Below are 26,037 nucleotides of genomic sequence, written 5' to 3' on the forward strand. Positions count from 1 at the left end.
CCTGTAAAAAATGTTCAAAGCTGTATATTGGTTATTTATTCTCTATGTGCACAGTTTTATATTGTTAAAACACTTTACGGTATTTTATTGTTTATCTTTTTAACTCTTCACTACTATGTTATTCTTATATATTTTTCTATGGTCCATATTTGTGAGACCATTTAAATTGTAAATAAACCTTTCTAAGCTATAACCTTTATGCTGCTACTGCAGGTAAATGTGAAAGAGGTAAAGGGAAGACAAAGAGATAAAAAAAAAGTCACCTTTTTGTTGTACTGGTAGGGAGGTCTGTGGTTCTGATATCCAGCTTGATACCACTCACCAGCATAATGTTGATCTAAGAGAACAAAATCCACATGAATCAGTGAAGAGACACATTATATTACTAAATTAAAGCCAACAGATCATAATTCTGAAGCTTGTCTTGTTGTTGCGTTTAATGGCGGTTGGTAAATAACTTTTCGGTGCATTACTGCCACCAACTGCTGAGGAGTGTGGATCAGAATGGCCCTACAGTATTCCTAAAGATACTTTTATTTATTTTTAATCTATATATCTATATTATTACTTTAAAAATACTAAAACCTCCTGATTATTCCTGTTATTATTAAATATTCAAATAAATATTGCTTATTTTTACTTTTTCTGCAGAATATCTATCAAATCAAATGTAACTTTCTCCTTATTTAGGTCTCTAACCAAATTCCTTTCTTCTTCATGCTTCTTACTATACATCACTACATGTTCTACTGTTTCATCTTGTCCACAATATTCACATTTTCCTAAAATGTTTCCCTATTTTGAATAGTGTATTATTTAATCCTGTTTGTCCAAATCTAAGTCTGGAAATAACAGTTTATTTCCAGACTTAGATTTTCCACTGAATCCTATAAAACCATCTTCCTCTCCTTTCCTTCATCCTTTGTTTAATTATACGTTTAATTTCTATCTTACTTAAGTTAATCATCACATCAATGGTTTTATTTATTTTTTTATGCTTCCTTAGCAATCTTATCTACATTTTGATTTCCTTTAATCCCAATATGTCCTGGCACCCAAATATATATAACACTAATTCCCATCATTTGAACTTGATATAAAACTTGCTGTATTTCAATTAAAATGTCTAACTTACTTGGTCTAACTTCCTCTATCTATTGTAAATCTAATAATTATTTATTCTTCTATTTACTTTTATATTGAAATCTGGAACATAAAATGCAATAACTAGCCTATTACTCACACTTTTAGATGCATCTGTATACATTTGAATACAACCATAATAACCATTGACATATTCCTGCATCAGTTAATGTTTATATTATATAAACAGTGAGTAAAGGATCTACTAACTGAATGTAGGTTTAGGTCCATATGGAGCAGGATGATGATAGCCGCCTTGGTTGTAGCTCCAGCTGGGCTCAGAGGGCGTCTCTCCCCAGGTCCACATGCTGGGATGGAAGCTGCTGGAGCGGGGCTGCTGCTGCTGCTGCTGGGGCTGCATGAAGCTGAAGTCCGGGGGAGGGTAGCGTTCAGGTTCACTCATTTCTCTCGGTGGGTCAAGTTTTCCTTCTACTGCTTCCACTAATGTCCAGATAAACCCAACTAAAAGCTCCCCTCTGCGTGTAGCTCCTGGACGCACATGTTTGAGCTGGGAGTTCGTCACTTCCGTAACAACAGGGAAGGAAAGTATGCTGCGTTCAAAAATGTCGGAAATCTAAACTCTCTCAACACTTCTTCTTCACCTTGATGCCATGGCTCTGTGGAAGTGCAACGCTAAAGCCAGAATAAGGCCGGAGTTTCACTTCTATGGACCCAAACACAACATGGAGGATTTTATTCAGCTGTGGGGTTTTAAAAACATTTTATGTACTGTGTCAGATGATGGAGAACTCCATTTGAACAAGCTCCTCATTTAACGATTTTAACTGACACTTGTTTTCCGTCAATTGTTTATATGTTTGAATTGTGTAAATAACGTGTTTTAAAAGTCAAAAGTAGTGATTGTGAGATGAGGCTTCAGGAGGCCTTGAACCGTTTGGCAAAATTGCTTCAACGATCCCCACAGTTCATGAAGCGTCATTTGAAAATGTCCCCACCTACTGGTGGAGTGCAGAACTACAGTTTTTTAATAAAATGTGTGGTTTTTTTTGCAATTTTCTTTTTTTTCTCCCTTTTGTGTTCCTTTGACATTTTTAATGGTTGGTGTGTATAATAAAATCTTTTTTAAGTTTTTCTCAGTGCAAAATGTCTTGAAACAATCATTTAAGGTGCACTGTTTTTCTGCCATTTTAGTGAAATAAGCTGAAGTGAAGCAGACAGTGAAAGTGTTTGTGAAAATTGGGCATTGATGAGCAAAATGAAAAGTGTTAGTCATTTTTATTCAAAAATTTTTTTTCCAATTAACATTATTACACATTTTTTTGGTTTTAATCGGGTTGGAAGTTGTGTTCAACCAATCTTTTGACTAAACCAACCTAATTTGACAACGTTTTTACCCAAACTATATTTTACGAGGGCAAACAGATACAAATTAGTCTCATCAGCTAAAAAAAATTAAGTATAATCGCAACTTTCAAAACCCAAAGGCAGATCTTGATCCATCAACCTCAGGAGAGGGAATCTATGTCCTACAGATGATGCCACTTATGAGGGAATTGTTTAACTTAAGTTAATAATATCTGATTTTAAGGCCTGTTTAGCTAATATATCTACTTCTTCATTTCCTTCAATCCCTACATAAGCAGGAATCCAGACAAATCGAACAAAACATTTCTCATTATGAAGCTGAACTAATAGGTGATATATATCTAATAATAGATCTAATCTACTAGACTTGCCAGATTTGATACTTTATAATGCAGATTGACAATCTGAGGGAATATTATAACTATTTCCTTCCCTAACATTATCATCAAGCAACCATTCTAAAGCTAACATAATGGCATTTAATTCAACTGTAAAAACTGCGGAAATCTAAACTCTCTAAACACTTTGGAGTTGATTTTTAATCTCTGTTTAGGTAAATATGGATCATCTTTTCGAATAATAAAAAAATGTTTTTGGAGTTAGAGTTGCTTTTTTAAACCTATTTTATGTGTTTTAATCTGCCTTATCCATTTCCTAAACATGTTTTATAATGTGTTTGATGTCAGTATCCTGTTAGTAAGAGGTTTTACTACTAATTGTTGGTGCATGATGTAAAATTTCATTTTTTCAATCCAGTTTGTGTATATTACCATTAATAGCTCAACAGATCCACAGCATAATGCTGCCAACACTTTGCCTGAAACTGCATTCTTATGTTTAAAAGCCTTAACTCACCCAAACATATTTCTTGTCAGTAAATTTAATATACCAGAAAATGTCCAATAAGTATTTAAAAGCCATTCACTTACATTTGTAATATATTTCAATGCCATTTAACCATAAAAGAAATACACTTAATCTTTTTATATTTATATTATGTGGATCAGACCAACACACTATAGTGTGTTCATTTTTGCGAAACATGCATTTGTATACAAGTCCTCCTGGATCAATACTTTTTACAACCAATTTTTCCTGCATCTGGCAAGTTATTCTTAAAAATCTTCCTTCTGAAATATTTGCCTATTCTTTTTAGCTAAAGAATTTAACCTAAATCAGTTGAGATGGAAGGCTTGGACGATTCTAGCTTAGTTTTTGGTCTGGACTTTAACCGGACCATTCTAGCACATGTTTATCATTTTATTCTAAAGCGATTCCAGTGAAGATCTGGCTCTGTAATGTCTGAGTTTTTTATGTTCAGCTTCATCCATCATCGCGCCTCTAAACTTGACCAGTTTTCCCGTGTGGTGCAGAAAATCACGAAAGTAGTATGAATTTTTTTAAATATCATCAATTATGCTCCGTCTGAAGTCAGTTTGTTGGACCAGATGTGTTTAGGGCTGTAATGGTGGAGAAAGATTCCTTAGTAATGAACCCGTAAGCTTGACGCTATTTCCCCCTCTAATCCACTTGATTGTAAAAAACAAACAAACTGGATCCTCTCCATTAGGTTCAGCCATTTACTTCAAAGAATATGACCCATACATGTAGGAAATATAAATCAAAAATCAAATAATGAAAGAAGATTAGAGAAATGTAAATGAGTGTGGCTCCACTCCAGTTACCTGACTAACACTCAATCAGAAGCCACACCCCTAAACATCCTGAAACCTGCAAATGAGCAATAAAACATGCCCATTTGCAAAAGAACTATAGTACAATTAGAAATATTGCACATCCTTACACATGAGAACCTCTTACTTTTTGATAAATATTGTAACTTATTAATGACTTATTTTATCTTAACTTAAAATATAGAGGGCAAATATACTTGTGCAATGTATAAAGTACAATTACTATTTGATACCCTGTGCAATAACCTGTTCATTTATATTTCAAACCCAGTGAAATAACTATAAGTATCTATCTATATAAATACACATGTAAAAAAACAAACAAAAAAAAACCCTGTGCAATAACCTGTATAATGATTCTGCAATAAAAACTAAAAAAGAGCGTTCATGTGTGGATTCACTGTATATACTGTATATATCTCATGCACCTTTTTCTTCCTCTGGCACCTTCTCTACTCTTTTATTCTTCTCTATTTGAGCTGATGTAACGAGTACATTTCTCCACTATGAGATTAATAAAATCAATCAATAAATTAAATGCTGCTACAGTGGGCAAATCCATCCTGTTAGTGTATTGATGTATATTATTAACCATAAAAATTTTGAATATTCCACTTGAGATTATTATTGTTACTGTATGAGAGGGGGAAAAAATGGTAGGGGTGGCCACAGGGGTGGCCAATGATTGGCTAAGGGTGGCCCTGGCCACCCATCTAGCTCCGCCCCTGCTTTACAGGGAACAATAATGATTACAATTCCTTTTGGGAAAGGTGAAGGAAAATCACTTATTAAGAGTAAAAAAATGGCAAAAGTGATGGAACGAAGATAAGAAAGGAAGAGGATTATATAAGGTCCAAAAGTCAGTATTGAATAGAATCATTAATGAGAGAAACAAAAGGGAAAAAATAATAATTCAGATTAAGAGTGGGTCATAACTAATTAAATGTCAATTTATATTTAATAGGGAGGAAAAATAATGATAAATGTGAAGGATGTGGAGAAAAAGAAAATGTAGAACATGTACTGATGAACTGTAAAACTTATGAACATGAAAGGGAGAAATTTAGGATGGTTGGAAGGTTAGGCAAAGAATGGAGCCTTAAAGGAATATTGGAGATATTATAGGAAATATAAACGATATTCACAGTAAAAAAAAAAAACATTATTTATTTTTCTACAGAACACAAAATGACAAAATAGAATTTGATGTAAATTAATGTTGTGTAAAGTAATGTTTCTACACACTCATGTACAGTAGGTGGCAGTATGCACCTTAAAGTTACTTGCGATCCACCATAATAGAAAAGAAGAAGAAGAAGAACCTCCGCTGCGCTCCGCGTGTCTGAAACAGTTTGCGGAGAAGCTAAGCTGTAGCAGCTCTCCTACCGGGGGAGCTTTCACACACAGTTTTCAAAATGTTAGTGCTATTTGAGACCGCCGCTGGTTATGCCATATTTAAAGTAAGTATAAGAGTTTTTATTTCCCTTTAGCTGTGGCAGAATTCACATTTTAACCCTTTTTTCCTGCGAAGTAAGGCTCGGTTAGCTAACATTTCTCTGAAAATACCGTTTATTGTGAGTTCGATGTGCAGTTAAAGTGATGTTAAAGTTGTGAAATTGCTTTTCATGTGTTAAAATGCTATATTTAGTTTTATTTTACGCGATCATGCATGTCTTTAGTAGTTAGCATGCTACCCCTAAGCTAGCATTTCAATGGGCCTGTAAGCACGTGCGCACATGGAGCCTCATCTGCCTGGTTATTCCACGTGGAGATGAGCTTTTTAATCTGTCTGCTTCAATCAGTCACTTTTTTTGTTGTTGATGTGATTAAATATAAGCCTTTGAAATGTCAGGGTACATTAATAGTTTAGTAATTATCTATAAAGATATACGCAGGTCAGATCATGGTGGGAAGTTACACCAATTGTTTAAGAGGTTCCATTTTGATACAAGTGTAATCATAACATTTGCATGTTCATGCCCATTATGTTTTAGGTTATGTTTATAAGGTTGTTTGGTAACTAATTCTGCAGGCTAGTTTTTATTTAAAGCTTTGATTTCATTGCTGATCTTGTTTTATTTATCTGTTTTTCTCCTGGATTTTTTTAGGTCCTTGATGAATCTAAGCTGCAGCAGGTGGACAGCCTGTATAAGGAGTTTGAAACTCCTGAAAAAGCCAACAAAATGTACGTTTAGATGTTTTATACCCTGTGATCTCACACGGTCCAATCAGTGGGCTCCCATTGATTGATTTCTGTTTTTTTTTTTTACCACTAGATTGAAACTGAAGCACTTTGAGAAGTTCCAGGACACAACAGAGGCTTTAGCAGGTAATAAAAGTTCTCCTCTGTTCTAAGAGAAGCACGAAACCTGGTCTGTGATGTTTGAGTGTGGCTGATATAAACATGAGGTTTTCCACAATCGTCACTACCACTGAGATCATATTGTCTACTATGCCTCATAAAAGTCTTACGCTACGTTCAGACCGCAAATAGCAAAAACGCACAAGCTGCTTCATTTTTGATGCAGCCTTGAAGGCGTTTTTCATGTATGTAATCCAAACTACAAGCACCAGGTTAATAAAAGCGAACATATTTTGCCGGCATTTTAAGTTAATTTAGGCGGTAAGAAACTGTTTCAGAGGAGTGATCATAGTGATCTGCCCAAATCAGCTTCTCTGATTGGGTGATGTGGTGCATCGAGCAGCAAAAGTTAAATTTTTCCCACTCAAGCAGCTGCTGCAGCGCCCATCAGATGCTCAAACGCTCACGACGTGCTGCTCCTGCTGCTCATAACGCACTGCGTGACGTTTTGATGCGCTATGATGCGCGTCAACCATCGACTTTGCATGTAAACTAGCAGCTTTTGCTGCTTTAGGTGTGAACGTAGCATTAACATCCTTGGTGATATTTTATATTTACATTGTAACCAGAAAAACTTGTATATTTGATTATGAGTAGATGAGCACAATTTTTATTTGGATTCTTTCTAAAATAGACACAAGTTTGACTTTTAATGCAATAAATTTGGAAAGGTCATAGTATAGATCCTCCACCAAGGCTTTTGTGGCATAGAAACATGATTTAGCAGCTTTGATTTATCTTTTGAACGTGTTTGAATAACTTTTCTCCTCTTCTTCTAAGCGGCCACTGCACTTGTCGAAGGAAAAATTGGGAAGAGTCTGAAGAAGGTTCTGAAGAAAATTGTAGCCAAAGAAGCTCATGAACAGCTGGCCATTAGCGATGCTAAACTGGGTGGAGTCATTAAAGTAAGTAAGAAACATACTGATTGTGATCAGCATGCGTTAAAGATGAGATATCTGATCGAAGTGGGTTTCTTAGGAAAAGCTGGACCTGAGCTGCGTTCACAGCCCCGCGGTGGCCGAGCTCATGAGATGCATCCGGAGTCAGATGGAGGGCCTCATCTCTGGGCTTCCTCCAAGGGAGTTCAGCGCCATGTCGCTGGGTTTGGCTCACAGGTTGGTAGCGAACAGAAGGAGGCTCTAGATCAGCTGCTGCCTATGATTACATTCTGCTGTCTGAAACAACGGTGTGGATTTTCTTCAGCATTCGTCACTACCACTGAGGCTCTTTGGTCTTTTTCTCTTACTTACTAAAGACATCAACAAATTAATTAACAGATATATTTATTTCCTTTGTTTCTAGTTTATCCCGTTACAAGCTCAAGTTCAGTCCGGACAAGGTCGACACAATGATCGTTCAGGCCATCTGTAAGTGTGGATTTTCACTATTTGTTCTCCTTCAACCACAAACTTTTGTTTTGTCTGGTTTTTATGTGATGCAGACCAAGACAAAGCTGTGAAAAATAATAAAGTAGAAGAAAAATTATGCAAATTTGTAAAATCCAAGTATAGATATGTATTCAAAAGTACAATAAATTATAAATTAGTAGAGTTTCTGTTGCTTTCAATGGGGCTCGGGTTTTGTTTTTTTGTTTTTTAGGTTTTGCAGCTTCCTGCTGTGGTGATGTAATCTGAGATAATGGGGAAACTAAAATTAGATGAGGCAAAGATTTCTGCAGAAAAGTTTACAGCTTTAAGCTTCTTTGATTTAATAAACAATCAGATTGAAACTGTATAGTTATCCTCAGGGGTTGGTTATGACTTCCTTTTCTAATCTATGCTAATCTCAATTAGCCTTTTTTGTACATTTGTACATATATTTGCTTGTTCCTAGGAATTAATGACAGCCTCATAAAAAAAAAAGTAGTAGTAAATAATCATCATAATTAAAGAAAACCCTCTGGAAATGTATCTAGGATTTTCAGATTCATTCAAATATTGGACTCTGATCAGAAGTGAATACAAGTGGATCGGTGCATCCCTATTTTAATCAGTGTGAAGTTTAAACATGGAGTCAGAGTTGAATCATATTAAAACAGACTGATATCCTTAATTGGCTTAGTCAAAGTTCAGACCAAAATCTAGTTTGTCTGTATTGTAACCCTTGCACCATGTGTGCAGTCACTTCCTCTCTGTAGTTGTAGATCTGAGTTCCTTATATCTGCAGTAAAGTGTTTATCCCATCAGTGACCTTCTATTGTCTCCATCTTCCAGCGCTTCTGGATGACCTGGACAAGGAGCTCAACAATTACATCATGCGCTGCAGAGAGTGGTACGGTTGGCACTTCCCTGAGCTGGGAAAGGTTGTCACGGACAATCTGGCGTACTGCAAGACCGTCCGCAAAGTCGGTGAGCTTCATTAGGAAGGAAAACGGATTCATTTTTGTTTTGGGGTTTTCTTTTCATTGTAGTTTTAAAAGGAAAAGCTAAAACCTCTCTGTGTTTGCAGGAGACCGTACCAACGTGTCCACCACTGACATGTCCGACATCCTCCCAGAGGAGATCGAAGCAGAGGTTAAACTAGCTGCAGAGATCTCCATGGGAACCGAAGTGTCAGAGCAGGACATCGGGAACATCCAGCACCTGTGCGACCAGGTGAGAGTCTGTTAGCATCAGAGCTAAGATGATTGAAGCGGCTGTGATGATGATGCTGACAGTCGTCGTTTTCCTGAAACATTTGGTGTGGGTCAGTCACTACCTCCTCTGAACAGTCCCGGTTTTATCCAGCAGGGGGCTCCTGCTGTGCGTTTCTCTGATGTCGATCTATCGTTCTCCTCAGGTCATTGAGATCTCAGACTACCGCGCTCAACTCTATGACTACCTGAAGAACAGAATGATGGCTATCGCCCCCAACCTGACGGTGATGGTGGGCGAGTTGGTCGGCGCCCGCCTCATCTCACATGCCGGTAAGTTATGGAAACAAATCTTTAGAATTTAACGCGACAGCGGTGATGATGACGACATCATGTCATTTTACTGAATATATTTGATGGTTTTAAGTCACTACCTCATCTGAGCTGTCGTTATTAAACCTCCTAAGCTGTCTGAAGAGAAAGCTGTTCCTCATTATCTGGTTTCTTGCTGCATGTTTAGGATCCCTTCTGAATCTGGCGAAGCACCCGGCCTCAACAGTACAGATCCTTGGAGCCGAAAAGGCTCTATTCAGAGCCCTGAAGACCCGCAAAGACACGCCCAAATATGGTCTGATCTATCACGCCTCGTTAGTGGGACAGACTACGGCGAAGAACAAAGGAAAGGTGAGTTCAGGATGACGGTGCTTCTTCTGTTAAACTCTCTCTGCGTGTTAGAAGGTGAATCTATAATCTGCTGTTTGTCTGATGTCCAGATTTCCAGAATGCTGGCGGCCAAAACGTCGTTGGCCATTCGATACGACGCTCTGGGAGAAGACACCAATGCAGAGATGGGAGTAGAGAACCGGGCCAAGCTGGAGGCTAGACTGCGACAGCTGGAGGACAGAGGGGTGCGTTTATTTATTAGTCTGAGGAAGCTGGATGTTTAACATTCTTAAAGTACTCCATATAAGTATTGACACCCCTGAACCATCAAATGTTTTTAAAATAATATAGAAAATCCCTTTATTGTCCCACAATGGTCAAATTGTAGCGTTTCAGCAGCAAAAGATTACAGCAAAAGTGGTCGCACAAATAGGGACCTTAATAAAAGTGAATAAAGAAAACAGAATAAGTAACAGTTAAGAAAATAAACAAAACACTCTACTGTACAGTGTTTTTATAATATGAATACTGTGCATCTGAAAAGAATAATCAGCAAACGGCTTTTGAACTAATGTGAGATTCAAACTATCTTATCTTTTTTCTCTAAAAAGTGAGACTCATAATCTTAATGTCTGCAGCTTTTATATAGCTATTTCCAACATTTTCAAAGCCTCTTCATGTCATCCAAGAAGGATGGTAAACTCTTTACTTTTTCCACAATCTGTGGATCATAGTGATATTTATGTTGCAAATCATGTGACATCTAGATGTTTTTTCGAGCTTCCTGCCCAAGTGCGTGATGATGAAAAACAGACCATGGAAAGATGTGGGTGTTTAAACCTGAGTGAAGTTGCCTCCCCACCTTCTTCAAATCAGACTAAATCTCTGTCAAACCTTTGTGCAGCAAACATTTTTGTTTGTGCTGCTATCATTTTGAAGAAGTAAACAAATGTTTCTAGAGGTCATCAAAGGTCAACCAGCCCCGCCTTCTTTAAATCAGATGAAATGGGTGTCTACGACTCCGTCTGTGCAGCACTCATTTTCGTTTGTGCTTCCTTGGCTTTGGAGATATTAATGAAACTTTTGTGAAATTAAAACAAAATTGGTGTCAAACGTTTGTGCAGCAAAAAAAGAATGTCTGCAATTTTCTGATTGACCTTTGAACTCTAGAAACATTTCTCAAAAAATGATAGCGGCACAAATGAACATTGCTGCACAAACGTTTGACACCAATTCTGTCTGATTTGAAGAAGGTGTGGGGGGGGCAACTCCACTCAGGTGGTGCTAAATTAACCTTCTGGACATGTCGAGCATAAAACTGCATTAATTCAGCTCTTAAAATGTGTGCAACTGTTACAGCACACAGTCCACAAAGTGACGGAAATGTTCCTCATTCTTCTGTGTAGAACACCTCAAACTCTGTCATATTGATTGAGGAGTAACTTAGGATAAGCTTAAAGTCTTGTTATTTTTAGGGATTTAAAAGTATTGGCATGAGTCCATATTGGCTTAATACAAAATATTGGACACTGTTAGTTCAACTAGTATAACTTATGTAACAATATGAGGGTTTATGGCTGCAGCGTTGGCCGGTCCCATCCACACAACTGACGTACGAGTGCTACAGGAGAGATGCTGAGGTAGACATGTTGGTGGTGTTGACATCTCTAAAAAAAAGAAACCATAACTGACATTTGCAGCAATGTCTGTATGCAGGTCGAACAAGGGGAAAAAATACAGTTGGTTAGCCTGTAATTATTTAGTTTTTAACAAAGGGCTTTGACTGTGCCAGTCTAACATGCTGTATGCATCAATGTAAGCTTAGGACTGTTTTTCGTCCCAACTGGTTTCTTTCAAGACTTTCCTCCAATCAGCTGTAACTAGCACTGACCCTCCAGGGGTAAGAGGCATTCTATATCATGATGCAGCCGCCACTGTGTTAATGTGCATTAGAGTTTTCTGCCAACTAAGTTTGACAAATGCAACATTTAGACGTTATGCAGCTCATAATTCTGAGGCCAACTAAATAATGTAACAAATAATGTTATAATGTAATAAAAAATAATGTAACAATAAAGGTTAATTTAGTTTAAAATGTGGTTTGTGAAAAAGGCCTAAACTCCTGATTTTACTCCACAGATCCGACGAATCAGTGGAACAGGCAAAGCGATGGCAAAAGCAGACAAATACCAGCACAAGAGGTGAGAGGCTACACATTTGTGTTCCTCCTATTGTTTTATAAGCTGTTCATGAATAATTAAAACGTAATTTATTTTTCACTCAGTGAGGTGAAAATCTACGATCCTTCCGGAGACTCAACGATTCCGTCCACTTCAAAGAAGAGGAAGTTTGAGGAAGTCGAGGAGGAGACCAGCGAGCAGGACCCAGTAACACCGGTGGTTAAATCCAAAAAACCCAAAAAGGAACCACTGACAGAAGGTGTGTGAAATTTATGGAAACCGGGGTTTCTGCAGGTCATTAAAAATCATTATTTTTTTATATCAAGGCCTTAATTGGCATTCAAAAATTCATTAAATGTAACTATAATGGCATGTAAAATGATTTATTAAAAAAAAAGTTTATAAAAACATCTTGGTCAGATATATCAGATATAAATGGTTCCGCATGTTTTGCGGAACCGCTTTCGGTTAATCGGAAATGCATTTTGTTCAGAGAAAAGGCTAGAGAATGTGGGGAAAATGCAAACTTCAACTAAAGTGGCTGGAAAACAAGGAATTTGGCACATGGCTTTAGCCTGTCGATAGTAAAGATAAAGGATTTTGCTGTGTTTTTATTTATATATGAGTCATGGATAATTGTTGATGGAATTAAAATTATATCTAAGAGCATTTAAAGAGCATTAAAAAGCATTAAATAAGAGTTACTCGTTCCTGTATAAACCCTTGAAACGCTTCATCCGAGGCGTTCAGGGAACCACGATGCTCAAAGAGTCCGTCTGGTTTGTCTTTCAGAGCAAGAGGCTGAAACCGCAACAGAGACTCCCAAGAAGAAGAAGAAAAAGAAGGACAAGAAGGCAGAGGAGGAAGCAGAAGAGCCGAAGGAGGAAGAGGAGGAGATGCCAGTTAGTGAGGTAAGCTTCACTCAGATTATATAAAATCATTCATTAAAAATATATATTTTTTCCAATGCTCTTGTCTTTACCTTTCAGTCAACAGAAAAGAAGAAAAAGAAGAAAAAAAAGAAGGTGAAGGAGGAAGAAGAGGATGACGAGTAAAAATATCGGACACTGTATATATTTTATTTTAGTTTTTATTTCTCTATGGATTTACATCATATATTTTTATCCCAAGTCCTCAAAAAAAAGGATTTAAGCAGATCTCATTTAATGGGTGAGATAGACGACCTCTCCAGAGTTTGAGTTGAATCTTAACTAGTTTCTATTGTTTATTTCTACCATCTTATTTTTACATAGTCTTTGTTGAGACATCTGTTGCAAGCGTGATCGAATGTGAACGATGAGGAAATAAATGCAGATTTCTCATTTCAGTCGTGTGAGACTTGTGTTTTTACGAGAATCTAAATGTGACCAAATAAAAAAAAATTGTATTTTACAAAAATGCATGTTTAAAAACTTCCTGTAGCCAACAGAAGCCAAGACTGGATTTCTGCACTGGAGAAAATCGAAATCTTGACAAGTAATTTTTTCTTGAAATAAGTGCATTTGTTCTTGGATTGAGGAGGTAAAAGACATTTTGCTACTAGAACTAGACAATTTACATTTAAAATGAGAAAACACAATCGTATTTTTCTTTCAAGTACTGTACATATTATGTAATCTTATTTTAAGAGTAAAAATACTGATTCGATTGTCAAACTGTCTCATTTATCGACTCAAATTAAGGGTAAGCACACTTAATTTAAGAACTCTTTTACTTATTTGTAGTGTTTTTCCAGTGTGTGTGCTTCTAATGAAGCTTTGTCATCTGGTTTGTGGTTCCATGACTGACCAGCAGGGGTCAGTCACTCTCAGGTCCAGTTGTGGGTTACATTGTTATGTTCACTCTAAGGCAGGGGTGTCAAACTGGTTCCAGAAAGGGCCATGTGGCTGCAGGTTTTCTTTCCAACCAGGCAGTAGCACCAGACTCCATTCATCTAATCAAGTCATCATGTTCAGATTGGACTCACTTGATGAGATGACTGGAGTCTGGTGTGGTGTTGCTTGGTTGGAAAGAAAACCTGCAGCCACACGGCCCCTTCTGGAACCAGTTTGACACCCCTGCTCTAAGGAGTAGTTTTATTTAAGTATTATGACTAGGATAACTTTCAGGTTATCCTCTTCTTTCTGGGAGCTAACCTTAAATTAAAGGGGATCAAAATTCAAGCTATGGAACCTGCCTGTCAAACAAAAATGTTTCATAAACAATAAAAATATAACACTAAAATGTTTGCAGGTAATGGTATTGCACACAGTACTAGGGGTAGCTTTTTAAGAACAAGAAAAGCAGCGGAAGAAAAAACAAACATTAAATCTTCAGAACCACAAATTTCAGCCTTTATTGTTAAATGCCCTTACTAAGATTTAAGAGCAGCACATATTAAGTCTAATAGCAGCTAGGAGGAAGGACCTGCACAAGTACTCCAGTGTTCCCCTCTAGGATGAAGCGATCTGTTGCTGAATGAGCTTTCCTGCTCTTATTCGAATGTGAACGGTATGGGATACATTATAGACCACAGAATAATTTCATTTTTTTTTTTGTATAAGATTTTCTAGCTATTCTATTTTTAAGCATCTAAAGAAAAGTCCTACTGACACAACACTAGCAAGCTTCCTTTAGTTATTTTGACAAATGGAGCTTGGTGTGATCAGCTTATATACCGTAGTATAAGTGAAAGTCGTGTTTTTATGGTTTGAAATGCTGAACTTGGTGTGGAGATGTTGTTGCAAGAAAATGCTTATCGACTCTGTGAGAAGGGTCACAGCTGTGGCAAAGTTTTCCCTGCCTTCATAGGTACAGGATGACATTTCAAATCGTCTCACTAAGGGAAAAATTTGGCCTTAATTTGACAAGTAGCTTTTTCAAAATCATCCCTATTTTTGGTTTACTTTAGAGAAATTTATTGATATTTGCCTAAAACTTCTACATTAGCAAGAGATTGCTTTGGTTTTTGTTAAATTACTGCTTGGATGTGAGTTAACTGGGATAAAGGTTTTGGGATTTTTGTGTTTATATAACAAAAAATAAGGATTAAACAGCTTCAAAATTTGTTGTCATTCAAAGAAATGGCATTTTTTTACATTAATGGATGCTGTAAAAACCTAAAGTGAGATTAGATTAGCTAGGAAACTCTGATTTTCTTCAGTTATTAGAAGTTATCTCACAATTCCTATGAAATAGAATAATTTTTTATGTAAATGTGGGGTTTCTACTCAAAAGGTTCTCACATCTGTTAGCTGGAACAATAAGTAGAGCAGTACTTCTTTAGCACATTTCAGCAGGAAGGAAATTCAAAGTGCTTTACATAATAAAAAGAACAAATGGAAAGTAAAATCATTTAAAACAAAAAGTACACAAAGAAGAATCTTTACACAAAATAATATAAAGCATGAACCAGATGCACACAGTCATGGCCCCTCCCTCCTGATGGGACTGGTATATCTGAGGTCTGTTGTTCTCACATTTTTAGCTCTTTTATCAGTTTGTGATGGCCACTTAAAAGCACTTCTGAGGCTCCCTGTTCATTTGGAAGACGGATTTGATCCTAAAGTTTAAAACTTCCTTGTTGATGTCTTTAGAGATTAGTGTTTCTACATACTGTTTTCCACACATTTTGTTCAGCGTACCAGTCCATGTTGCAGAAAAACTCCCTTGTGCTTTATGTTTATAATATTGCACGTTTCCTTTGTTTAGATATTTGTATTCTATTGTCTTCAAAAAAGTATGTTTTTTCCCTTGTAGTACACTGATGAACTGGATGGTCTTTCATCTCATACCCGACGGTTTAACAATGGATAATGACACTTTCTATCCTTGAATATGATTGAAATTATTAATCTTATGACATCAAGCATTTCAAAGTTGTACCAAAGGACCAGCTATATAAATGTTCACAATTATGACCTATATTTTAATTTTAATGATTTAATTCTGATATGCTTTGATTGATTTAAAAGAGGTGATAACGTATTTACAGACCTATATGCAAGTAAATCCTAAATAGAACCTCCTCTCAACTTAATTAGTGGGATTGCATCTAAAAAGCTTTAAAAAAACATAACGTTATTTGGGTTTTCTTTACTTTTTTTTTTTAAAGGTACTCATGATAGAGCATGCAAACCCACTTAAACTTTATTTAAATTCTTACAATCCTCTATTTAAACAGCTGTTTTACCAAAGTTTGAATTTTGAGTTCTTAACTGACCTAAAACAGGATAAATGTGGATTGCATGTGAAGCTGAGAGGAAAACAATGGAATGTAGATTTTGTTTTTCAACTGGATAACTAAATGGAAAGTAAACCTACTCTGTAAAGGTATTTGCCTATTTTTAGTTCTTTTTTGGGTGGGATTGGTGCACTTAAATTATTTATATAATGAAAAAAGATTTAAAATATAGTTTTTTTAAGCAAATTTTGAGTTTACAGAGACAGCAGCTTAACAAAAAAATGTAAATTTACAAAATATAGGTAGGTATAGCACTGGTGTGTAATACTGACTGTGAAAAATGCAGGTTCACTGAGAGTAGTGGCTCACAATTTCTTAACCAGCAATGTAGAATATTGTTGATGGAAGTTGGTAAAGTTAAATTCTAGTTTTATGGAAAGATTACTTGATTGGGTTTTATTGCATTTCTGAATGAAATCATTGATTGATTGACTTTATTGATCTCACAGTGGAGAAATTTACAAAGTTTTGTTTGATTAGACTTTTTTATATTCCCCACTGCAATTTTTTCCACTAAATTGAAATGTCTTTAAATACACATTAACATGAATTCAACACACTGTAGTAAACAGATAAATGGAGGCAGAAGATGTCTTTCAGTCATCAATGCTCACATTCAGCGACACACAGGAGCTCTTTCAAGCTCTTTCACAACACCTGTCTCATCAACCAGGAATCAGAATCAGAACTCTTTAATAATCCCAGGGAGAAATTACTTCCGTTACATTACACCATATGTAATAGAGTGATTATAGGACCAATTTGATATAACACAATTTCATACTATATATAATTAGGGGGTCCTTGGCCTGAAAAACGTTATACAGGGTTATTGCACTAAATGGATATATATATATATATATATATATATATATATATATATATATATATATATATATATATATATATATATATATATAAAAACATCTCTAACAGATTATTGCACAGGGCATTAAATAGTGATTGCACTTTAGTTATAATGCCGCATTGTAAAGTGATCAGTTCTAAAACAGCCTTTTTTTTTGACTGGGTTTATTCTTTATTACTTTAGTTTGATTATGTGATTCGAATGACAATAAAGTTTGAAAAATAATGAGGATTTATTTATTTTTTTCCATGTATTTTATACGGAAGAGGATTAGGGCCACTGGGAAAAAAAAAAAAGTAACTGGTTTTTAAATGTAATTTCATTTTAATATGGGTAAAAAGACAGAATTCTGACTTATTAAACTGAAATTAAATTTAAAAATCAGTTACCTTTTTATTTCAGTGGCCCTAATCCTCTTTAGTAATTTTTTCAATAGCTTTTTATATGAAAGACAGAAAATGTTACACTCATAACTTAAGTGCCACACACAAGATGGCGCTGACGTAGGAGACGCGTATGCGCACACGGGTAAAGGTCAACAACCAGACATGAATAGACGACCGTCTATCCAAATCGTCGACGGAGTCAATCTGTTTTCGACTGGAAAGTCTCCCCACACACCGCATGGCGACACTGCATGAGTTGGATGTGTTGTGAGGAAGCCGAAAAGAGACGAGAATTTGTTTAGAGCTGATATTTAGTTTTAAAAAGAACCAATATGTCGCAGTTACAAGCGAGGTTCTTCACAGAAGATCAAAGGTAAGACCGGCACTGAGCAGAAACAGCGACTAAGCTAACCGAGCAGCTAGTTAGTAAAGCTAAACTGTGATTTCTGTTTATTTAGCCGTTGGATTTGAGCTGTAAATCATTTTCACCCCCAGATTCTTAGCCTGTGTTACTTTATTGATGGACGCCAATCATTTCTATGCCAGTAGCTATGAATCTGATAGCATCAGGAAGAGTCTGATGATCCTCTCTCTATATGCAGGTATGTTGTAGATGATGTCCCGTTCTCCATCCCTGCTGCCTCTGAAGTCCAGGATCTCAGCAACCTCATCAACAAACTGCTGGAGGCCAAGAATGGTCAGTTAAACACAAATGGATTAAAAATTATGACACCTGAAACCTTATTAAACAGCTTTTATTAGGGCTGGGGATTTTGGATAAAAGTCCTGAATCGATTTGATTTTGATTCACACAGTTCTAAATCGATTCTTTTCAATTCGATCTGTTTTACAATAATGAAAGTGGTTCAACCATGTTTCTAAAATAATCATGTATTTTATTTTTCATGTCATATTAAACACAGAGTGCAAATTGCAAATCTGTTTAAACTTGAAATGTAAACAAAACTGTGTCAAAAGTGCAAACTTGTTTGTTAAAAAGTAAACATTAGACATGCATGAGCTCCATTATCTTCTTTGCACAAACCATATTTGCAGCATTGTCTGTAAGAACGACAGGATGTTTGCTGGTCAGCTCCAATTTGTTAATGTCTTCAGTCAATCTATCTGTTGTGAGTGACCCAATTAGAGCAGTAATTAGATCACAATTTTATTATAATATGTAAACATTTTGCATTTATGATTAAAAAACTATCAAGAACTCCTCAAGTGGAAAAGTTTTAGTTTCACCTGGTTTAATTTAATAAAAAAATCTCCTTTAAGGAACCTTTGGCTATCTGATTATTAATCAAGTAATTGAAAAAACAATAGATCTATTAATAGATTTGCAAAATAATCGTTAGTTCTAACTTTAATAAAGATGTAAATGTGTTTTTTCATAAGATCTAGATACTTTTTGTATAGTTCAGATGCATGAAACAGAGTTTGTTTTGTAACTTTTCTTTCTGGTCGCTGTGAGGGGGGAAAAAAACTCTGCACCTCTGCAAAATCCTGCAAAAATTTAGGCTGATGTCGAATTACTTCTTGCCATATTAATTAGTTCTTTTTCTTCGCTGAAGAGAGTGAAAGTGGGCATCCTGATGCACATTAACAACACTATTAAAGGTATTGTGGTGGATTTTTGCTAATTCTTTTAAAAGGTCTGCCCTCTCCATGTGCACAAAAAAATGCACATGCACAACACAGGGAACGTCTATTAAAAAGGTGCGAGAGCATGCACGAGTCTATTTCTCCTCGTGCATGCTCTGTTTAAAAGTTGCTGTTTGCATCAATCATACAAGCTTATTTTCCAAAAGAAGATTTGCAATTTCACCACCAGTAAGTGAAAATGGGGATGAGCATGTAGGACTGTCTTACGTAAACATATCACCAGAATGATTGACAATTAGGAGGACCATTTATTTAGATGATCCACCCGGAATATATCTTTTAAGTTAAATAAATATAATAAAAAACAACAACTACAAATTCAATATACCAGTTCTGAACTTAGAGTCTGATTTTGTTTATTTTTTGTTCCTTCAGAGTCTCACAGTAAAGTGGAGTTTGACTTCCTGGTCAGGGGGCAGTTCCTGCGAACACAACTGGTCACTCACATGGAGACGGAGGGAATATCGACGGTATGACCTAAACCTGAGCTACTTTTATTTAACACTGTATCCTGCTTTAAAACTATATGTGTCTGGGTTTGTCTCAGGAAGATGTAGTGGAGATCGAATACGTGCAGCGGATCACTGCCCCGGAGCCGGAGGAGTGTATGATGCACGATGATTGGATTAGCTCCGTGCATGCAGACAGTGAGTGGTAAGTTTACGGCTAACGCAGCAAAACGTCAACAATTTGTTTTGTTTAGATATTAATCCTGGGTCTTTTCCCTCTTTTACAGGATCTTAACTGGGTCTTATGACAAGACGGCCAGAATATGGTCTTTAGAGGGGAAGGCGGTGATGACGGTGGCTGGACACTCTGAGGTGGTGAAGGATGTGGCCTGGGTCAAAAGAGGTAAGCTGGTCAGAACTGCGCGTCCCTTATGAGTGATGATGATCAGGTTTTCACCTCAAGGTGTGTTTTCTGCTCAGACGGCCTGACGTCTCTGCTCCTGACGGCCTCTCTGGACCAGACGGTGCTGCTGTGGGAGTGGAACTCTGAGAGGAACAAGGTGAAGGCCCGACACTGCTGTCGGGGACACACAGGAAGCGTTGATGCTATTTCCACAGACCCCACAGGTTCTAAGGTAACTAATTAGGACTTCAAACAATATAAATTATTTGATACGTTTTGATTTAAAGTCTCCAAATGTTGTTTTTTTTCATCGTTGTTAGTTTTGCAGTGGCTCTTGGGACAAAATGTTGAAGATCTGGTCAGCAGGTAAGAACAGCTTTTATTCTATGCACAAAGTTATTAAAGAAAATGCCCATCAAAAAGCTCTCTAATGTTCTTTTATACCAATCTAGGTGGCATAATAACATCTCCGGCATCAAACGGCACAAATTAATGTTTATTTTTTCGCTCCTAGTTCCCACAGATGAGGCGGACGAGGTGGAGGAACCCGCTGACAGACCCAGGAAGAAACAGAAGACACAGCAGCTCGGCCTGACGAGGGTGAGCACACCGACTAACCAGAGAAGAATACAAGTCATCCATCCTGATTTTAACCAAGGCAGACTCATATTTCCCCCTTATGGACACAGACTCCTTTGATGACTTTGTCTGGGCACAACGAGGCGGTGTCCTCCGTGCTTTGGTCTGACAGTGAGGAGGTGTGCAGCGCATCCTGGGATCACACCATCCGAGTGTGGGACGTGGAAGCTGGAGTCATGAAGACTACATTGGTAAGAAGAGCTGAGCTGACTGTTTAAAGGCTGACATGCTGGACAAGTATTAAGTTTCTTGAGCTTTATTTTTTTTTATTTACCATGGAAGTAAATGTTTTGCTTTAAGAAGTAGTGTTGCCCCTTCAGCTATTCCAGATTTTCTCACAAAACGACCACAAAATTTCATTTATATTCTAAAAGTGTGGCCTACGGCAATCTGCAGCAGTCTGAAAAAGCTGCCCCTGTTTGTAAAATTTTATTTTATTTGTTCAGCACTCATCTTTACCAGCTTTGCATCTTCAGATGGAAAATTTCTGCCATTTCTGTGCAGAATAACAATATTTCTCACAGTTGCAATGGAAACAGGAACTAACAAGACTTACCAAAGAAGTTCACTTGGATATAGGCCTGAACTTTGACTAGACCTTCCTTTTTTTTAAGATGTAATCCTTTATTTACAGTGACTTTATGGTTAACTGACAGAAAGAGAAGAGGGAAGGATATTTTTTTTAAAAAAAAGTTAAAAATGTGCTGTGTCAAGGATTAATTAATCAGTTTTTGAAGACTGACCAGTCTTAATAAAAAATAAATAATAAAATAATTTAACTTTATTGATTTCATATTGGAGAAATTTACCTCTGCATTTAATCCATCTCCTCAGGGAGCAGTGGGCTGCCATTATGGGGCACAGAGGGAGCAATCGGAGGTTAAGGGTCTTTGTTCAGAGACCCAGAATGTCAGTCTGTGAGAGCGGGGCTCTTAAGTCAGAACCTCTATGCCGCCACTCCCCTACTAAATCTAAGCTAGTTTGACTCCTAATCATGTAAAGCATTTTATTTTTGCCTTTGCTGTCAATCAGTTTGCATCACAACTGGTGTTCAGAAAGTGCTAAAAGCTAACTGCTGCTGGAAACAGCTCTTTGAGACTAGCTTAATAAAGAAAGGAAAATAATAAGAATTCTTTGTGCAAGAATTAATGTGAAACCGAATTTATCTAAAGCTAAAAGTCCCCAATTGGTTTCTAGGGTTAACAAAAACACTAATCTGTTCAGCGAAAAATGATTTTGCCTATTAGCCCACCATTATAAAAGACTGTACTGAGACCACCATGTTCCATAGGAATAATAAAATGTTTAGTGTATGATTATTATCATTTTTACCAAAGTGCCTTTTGTTTCCTGTTTCCTGCTATGAACTCTAATGATTGTGCCAAATAAGACTTCCTGCTAATTTTCTGGTGCTTTCTGGTCTGTAACACAAAATCACAATAAAATATGTTTAAGTTTGTGATGCAAACCAGGAATAATAATAAAATAAATACATTGAAATAATGGTATAAAGTAATTATATGAGCTATATCATGTTATTATCAGAAGCACATTCAAGCCAAACCTGTCTGTTTAAGATGCAAGTTTTTTGTAGAGACAAATATGGATTGTTGATTTGATCTTCTTTTATCTTTTGAATTTTCTTTTCATGCACTGATAAACAAAATGCTTTTTTCTTTGTTTTTTGTTTTTTTCCACAGACGGGCAGTAAAGTGTTCAACTGCATTTCCTACTCTCCCCTGTGCCGCCGGCTGGCCTCAGGAAGCACCGACAGACACATCAGACTCTGGGACCCGCGCACCAAAGGTAGCAATAAAAAAAAAGCCAAAATAAGTCAAAAACTGCCTTTTCTTCAGATTCCTCCCAATTCTTAATTCCTAATGTGATTTATTCTACTGCTGACCTCATCAGACGGCGCCTTGGTGCTGTTGTCTCTGACCTCCCATACTGGCTGGGTCACCGCAGTTAAGTGGGCGCCTTCCCATGAGCATCAGCTGGTCTCTGGCTCCCTGGACAATCTGGTTAAACTGTGGGACACAAGAAGGTCTGTGGCAATTAAACTAGTTTTTAGTTATATATATTTTAAAAAAACATGTTGAAATAAAGGATTTTTTGACAAATTTAATGCTTTTACTCCTTTGGGTTCATTTATAATTATAATACAGCAATTCTGTCTCAAAGGCATGAATATAGTATTTTTAAAAAGCCTAAAAAATATTTTTGTTGCCATCAAACAGCATTATAACAAATAATTATGCATCTTTTGACATCTTAACCCATTAATTTTAGTTTTGGCTATCAAAATCTTTTAATACCATTTATGAAATGTTGATTGCATCGACTCATTGACTCTTCCGCAATCCCTCACACTAAGCACGCTTGTAGCGACAGTGGAAAGGAAAACCTCAAGCAGAACCAGGCTCAGTGTGAGCGGCCATCTGCTGAGGCTGACTGGGGTTCAAGGAGACAGAAGCAGACGTAGAAAGAAAAGCAGAGTTACAAAAAGCAGCTGTTAACCAGCTCCACAGGTGGCCCCGTCCAGGAAACACACAGCCAGTTACTCACAATCAGAGAAACAGGACTACACTGAAAAACAGGCCAATCTCCAACATCTAGAAACAAAGGTGTTGATAGAAGCAGCACAGCTGATATTTCTCTCCAGGATGGAGTCACAGCCAAACAGGATCAGACCAGATGAAGCTACTATGAGAAAAAGCAGAGAGAACAGAATGTTAGAAATTGATCTAACAAATACTGCAGCATGAGAGATTAGAGATGGAAAGAAGCAGAATGATGAAAAGGGGTCCCTATGTCCTCCAGCAGTCTAAGCCTATAGCAGCAATACCATACACATTGGAATTATAAAGTAGTTATTAATATTAATGACAAAAACGTACTTACAAAACTGGGGTATTCTAAATATTCTAAATATGCTTTATAAAAAAAAACTGCAGATTCAAACCAGCAGCAGAGGTTTTCCTCCTCTTGTTTCCTGGCTGCTTAGGAATTGATATTCAGTAGCTAATGAACTTGGATGCGTGCTCGGTGCTCATGCTGCTCCAGTATAAATGGAATAATTACTGCAGACACAAGGAGCAGGACATTCTGTTCCCTCCAACCATGTGGAAGCAAGTAAGATTAGCTCTGTTTGGAGCAGCTTCCTGCGTTTGTCAGAATAACCTGAGGTCATTTTCTCAGACTCTAGTGAAGCTTCAGCCCGTTTTGCAGTTTGTCTCATTCTCTTTTCTGTCGGTTTCAGCTGCAAGGCTCCACTGTATGACCTGGCAGCTCATGAGGACAAAGTGTTTTGTGTAGACTGGACAGACAGCGGGGTAAGATAAACCATCTGGTTTCCCATTAACTCCCTGAAAATCTGATTTCAATGCCTGAATGCTGTCTGTGTTTAATTTTTCCAGATGATGTTGAGCGGCGGTGCTGATAACAAGCTCTACACCTACAGATACTCAGCAGCTCAGACGGATGCAGGAGCGTAAACAGAGAGCAGCCTGGAACAAAAACCCAAACCTTTTGCTTTCTACTTTTGAATCATTGTTGTTTTTGGACATAATTTCTTATAAGTTCATTGTTTTCCTGTTGACCCAGAGTATAAATTAATTTTCTCTCCAAAGAGCTGTCTTGTGTTTCGTTTAAGATCTCAATGAACAATGGAAATGTTATGAACAGCTTTGTATACAAGTTTTTTCTACAAGGAAAAGAAAAAAATGCCTATAACTTAAAATATGACATCTGTTTGTATTCTGCCTCCTTAGTAAATGGTGAATAAGAGATTTTCTTCCCTTAGCATCATGCTTGCCTCAATAAGATTCAGGTTTATGTGCACAATCATTGTTCTCTGTTGAGCTTTTCAGGAAATCGTGCTCTCTGAAGGTTTTGTTTGTTGTTTTTGGCCAGAAGTGGTTTTTCTCTGCTTGAATTAACCCATTTTTTCCCACATTCTCCGTTTTTCTTGAACAATGATTACTGAGCTGAACTCAGGAAAGTAAAACCCAAGCTGCATTTGATTCTGTTTTAGGTTAATTTATAATCTGCATTAATTATTACCCCAAGTTTTAATTGCCTGGTTTTAGAAAATGGTTCTAACTGGAGTACCAATCTCAGATTTTAGGAATATAAACAATGTCTTTTTCTGTGTAGAGTTTCAGGAATGAAGGTCAGCTTTCCACAAAATGTAGATCATTATTTCAACATTTGAGAAGGAAAGATAAAACATTTTCAGAGACAGTTTTGTTTTGGATTACTTCTATTTGTCAAATTATTTGAAATCTGGCAAAAAATAAGGTTTGCAAATTACTTTTTGTATAGAAGCCAGAGTAATTAGCTTGATTACATGGTGTATTGGATAAGAAATAAAGTTATATTGTTACATTTTATATGTAATTAAATGTTTTTTCAGATGTGAACTGCATGATGCATCGTTTAAATAAATATTGGATACATTGGTTGAAACAAGGCTGATATGAAACATCTTGTCTAATGCAGACAGTAAATATGTTATGATCTAGTCAGCGTTGCAGCCTCAGAGGTTTAGGTGTTAATATGTTTTATTTTATTGCATAAAAATCTGAAAGGTGTGTTCAGCATTTGCATGAATTCCTCCTGAAATCATTGCTTTGGGCCGTTCACTCCCTGCCTCTTCCAGAGAAGGTTTCTTGCAAAGACACTAAAAATTAAACAAAGAACTAAATTTTTCATCAAATTATATCAATTTATTATTAAACTTTATTTAACCAGGGAAAAAATCCCGTTGAGATTCAAAAACCTGTTTTTTAAGTGAGTCCTGGGCAAGATGGACCCAAAGTTACATAGTGAACAAAAATACATTAACAGGTAAAAAAAAAAAAAACAATGACAGATAAATGAGCCAATTTCAAATTCTTTATTTTCAACTTAAAAGCATTTAAGGATAAAACTCAGTCAACTTCCAGTCTCTTTGTAAAGAATTTCACACACAAGGAGCCGCATAGATAAAGGCTTTTTTCCGTAGATCTGTGTGGGCAAAAAGAACAGTGAGCAACAGCTGATCGTTAAATTTCAACACATAAGAAGCCATGTTTTTCTGAATAAAAGGTACAATTGTGCACAAAATATCAGTCAGAAATTAAGATATGCCTCCACATTAACTCTCTGATTTGGATTTATGTCTAGATTTTAACCAGGCCATCCAAAACAGGGCCATCATATTGCTTTAATAATATCCTATAATGTGCTGTTAGAAGGTGAAGCTAAAATATTTTGGAGCTTCTAGCTTTTTTTTTTTTCCAAAATATCCCCGTTCCATCCATAAACGTGGACAAAATTCCCTGTAGTGTCTGAAGGAAAATACTCTTCCTACAGTACACTGGAAAAATTATATAGAATAAGTAAAAAAATAAATAAAATAAAATCATAAAATAAGTCTATTTGGCCTCAACTTGAGCAGGTAAAAAATATGATCTGATATC

At 36.6% G+C, this 26,037-nt stretch overlaps 2 protein-coding genes across 4 annotated transcripts in view; one reads left to right on the top strand and one right to left on the bottom strand.

The window, feature by feature from the left end:
* The window catches only part of nufip1 (nuclear fragile X mental retardation protein interacting protein 1), an 8,903-nt gene extending 7,056 nt beyond the window's left edge, over positions 1–1,847 (bottom strand). Inside the window, exons 1-2 of the mRNA XM_015377766.1 lie at positions 1,354–1,847; positions 264–337 (exon numbers count right to left, since the gene is read on the bottom strand). Coding sequence (XP_015233252.1) covers positions 264–337; positions 1,354–1,546 — 267 coding nt within the window. The 5' untranslated portion in view covers positions 1,547–1,847. The remainder of the gene's footprint in view (positions 1–263; positions 338–1,353) is intronic.
* Positions 1,848–5,484: 3,637 nt separating this feature from the next.
* Positions 5,485–25,017, top strand: LOC107087339 (ribosome biogenesis protein wdr12). Of its 3 annotated transcripts, XM_015378890.1 has the most exons (20): positions 5,485–5,623; positions 6,272–6,348; positions 6,440–6,492; positions 7,306–7,430; positions 7,504–7,640; positions 7,828–7,892; positions 8,739–8,873; positions 8,974–9,119; positions 9,304–9,430; positions 9,618–9,781; positions 9,871–10,005; positions 11,900–11,961; positions 12,045–12,199; positions 12,733–12,851; positions 20,465–20,536; positions 20,626–20,766; positions 22,276–22,381; positions 22,487–22,619; positions 23,835–23,907; positions 23,992–24,959. In XM_015378890.1, exons 1-20 carry the CDS (start codon positions 5,579–5,581, stop codon positions 24,067–24,069), a joined length of 2,148 nt encoding a protein of 715 aa, XP_015234376.1. In that variant the 5' UTR covers positions 5,485–5,578; the 3' UTR covers positions 24,070–24,959. The 3 variants fall into 3 exon arrangements, with proteins under 3 accessions (XP_015234376.1, XP_015234359.1, XP_015234367.1); XM_015378873.1 differs by lacking the exons at positions 20,465–20,536; positions 20,626–20,766; positions 22,276–22,381; ... (1 more) ...; positions 23,835–23,907; positions 23,992–24,959 and adding an exon at positions 12,930–13,075; XM_015378881.1 differs by lacking the exons at positions 5,485–5,623; positions 6,272–6,348; positions 6,440–6,492; ... (9 more) ...; positions 12,045–12,199; positions 12,733–12,851 and adding exons at positions 17,607–17,789; positions 18,019–18,113; positions 19,460–19,554; ... (2 more) ...; positions 20,014–20,168; positions 20,257–20,302 and having other exon boundaries at positions 20,451–20,536; positions 23,992–25,017.
* Positions 25,018–26,037: the final 1,020 nt, after the last annotated feature.

Source organism: Cyprinodon variegatus, unplaced genomic scaffold (assembly GCF_000732505.1).
Source record: "Cyprinodon variegatus isolate N-32 unplaced genomic scaffold, C_variegatus-1.0 Scaffold9, whole genome shotgun sequence".
NCBI lineage: Eukaryota > Metazoa > Chordata > Actinopteri > Cyprinodontiformes > Cyprinodontidae > Cyprinodon > Cyprinodon variegatus.

Excerpts from the sequence above, each read along its gene's own strand:
- LOC107087339 (XM_015378890.1), top strand. The coding sequence starts at position 5,579 with ATGTTAGTGCTATTTGAGACCGCCGCTGGTTATGCCATATTTAAA. Across the intron at positions 9,120-9,303 it reads TCCAGCACCTGTGCGACCAG|GTCATTGAGATCTCAGACTA; the intron begins GTGAGAGTCTGT and ends CGTTCTCCTCAG. Across the intron at positions 22,382-22,486 it reads CTGGGACCCGCGCACCAAAG|ACGGCGCCTTGGTGCTGTTG; the intron begins GTAGCAATAAAA and ends TGACCTCATCAG.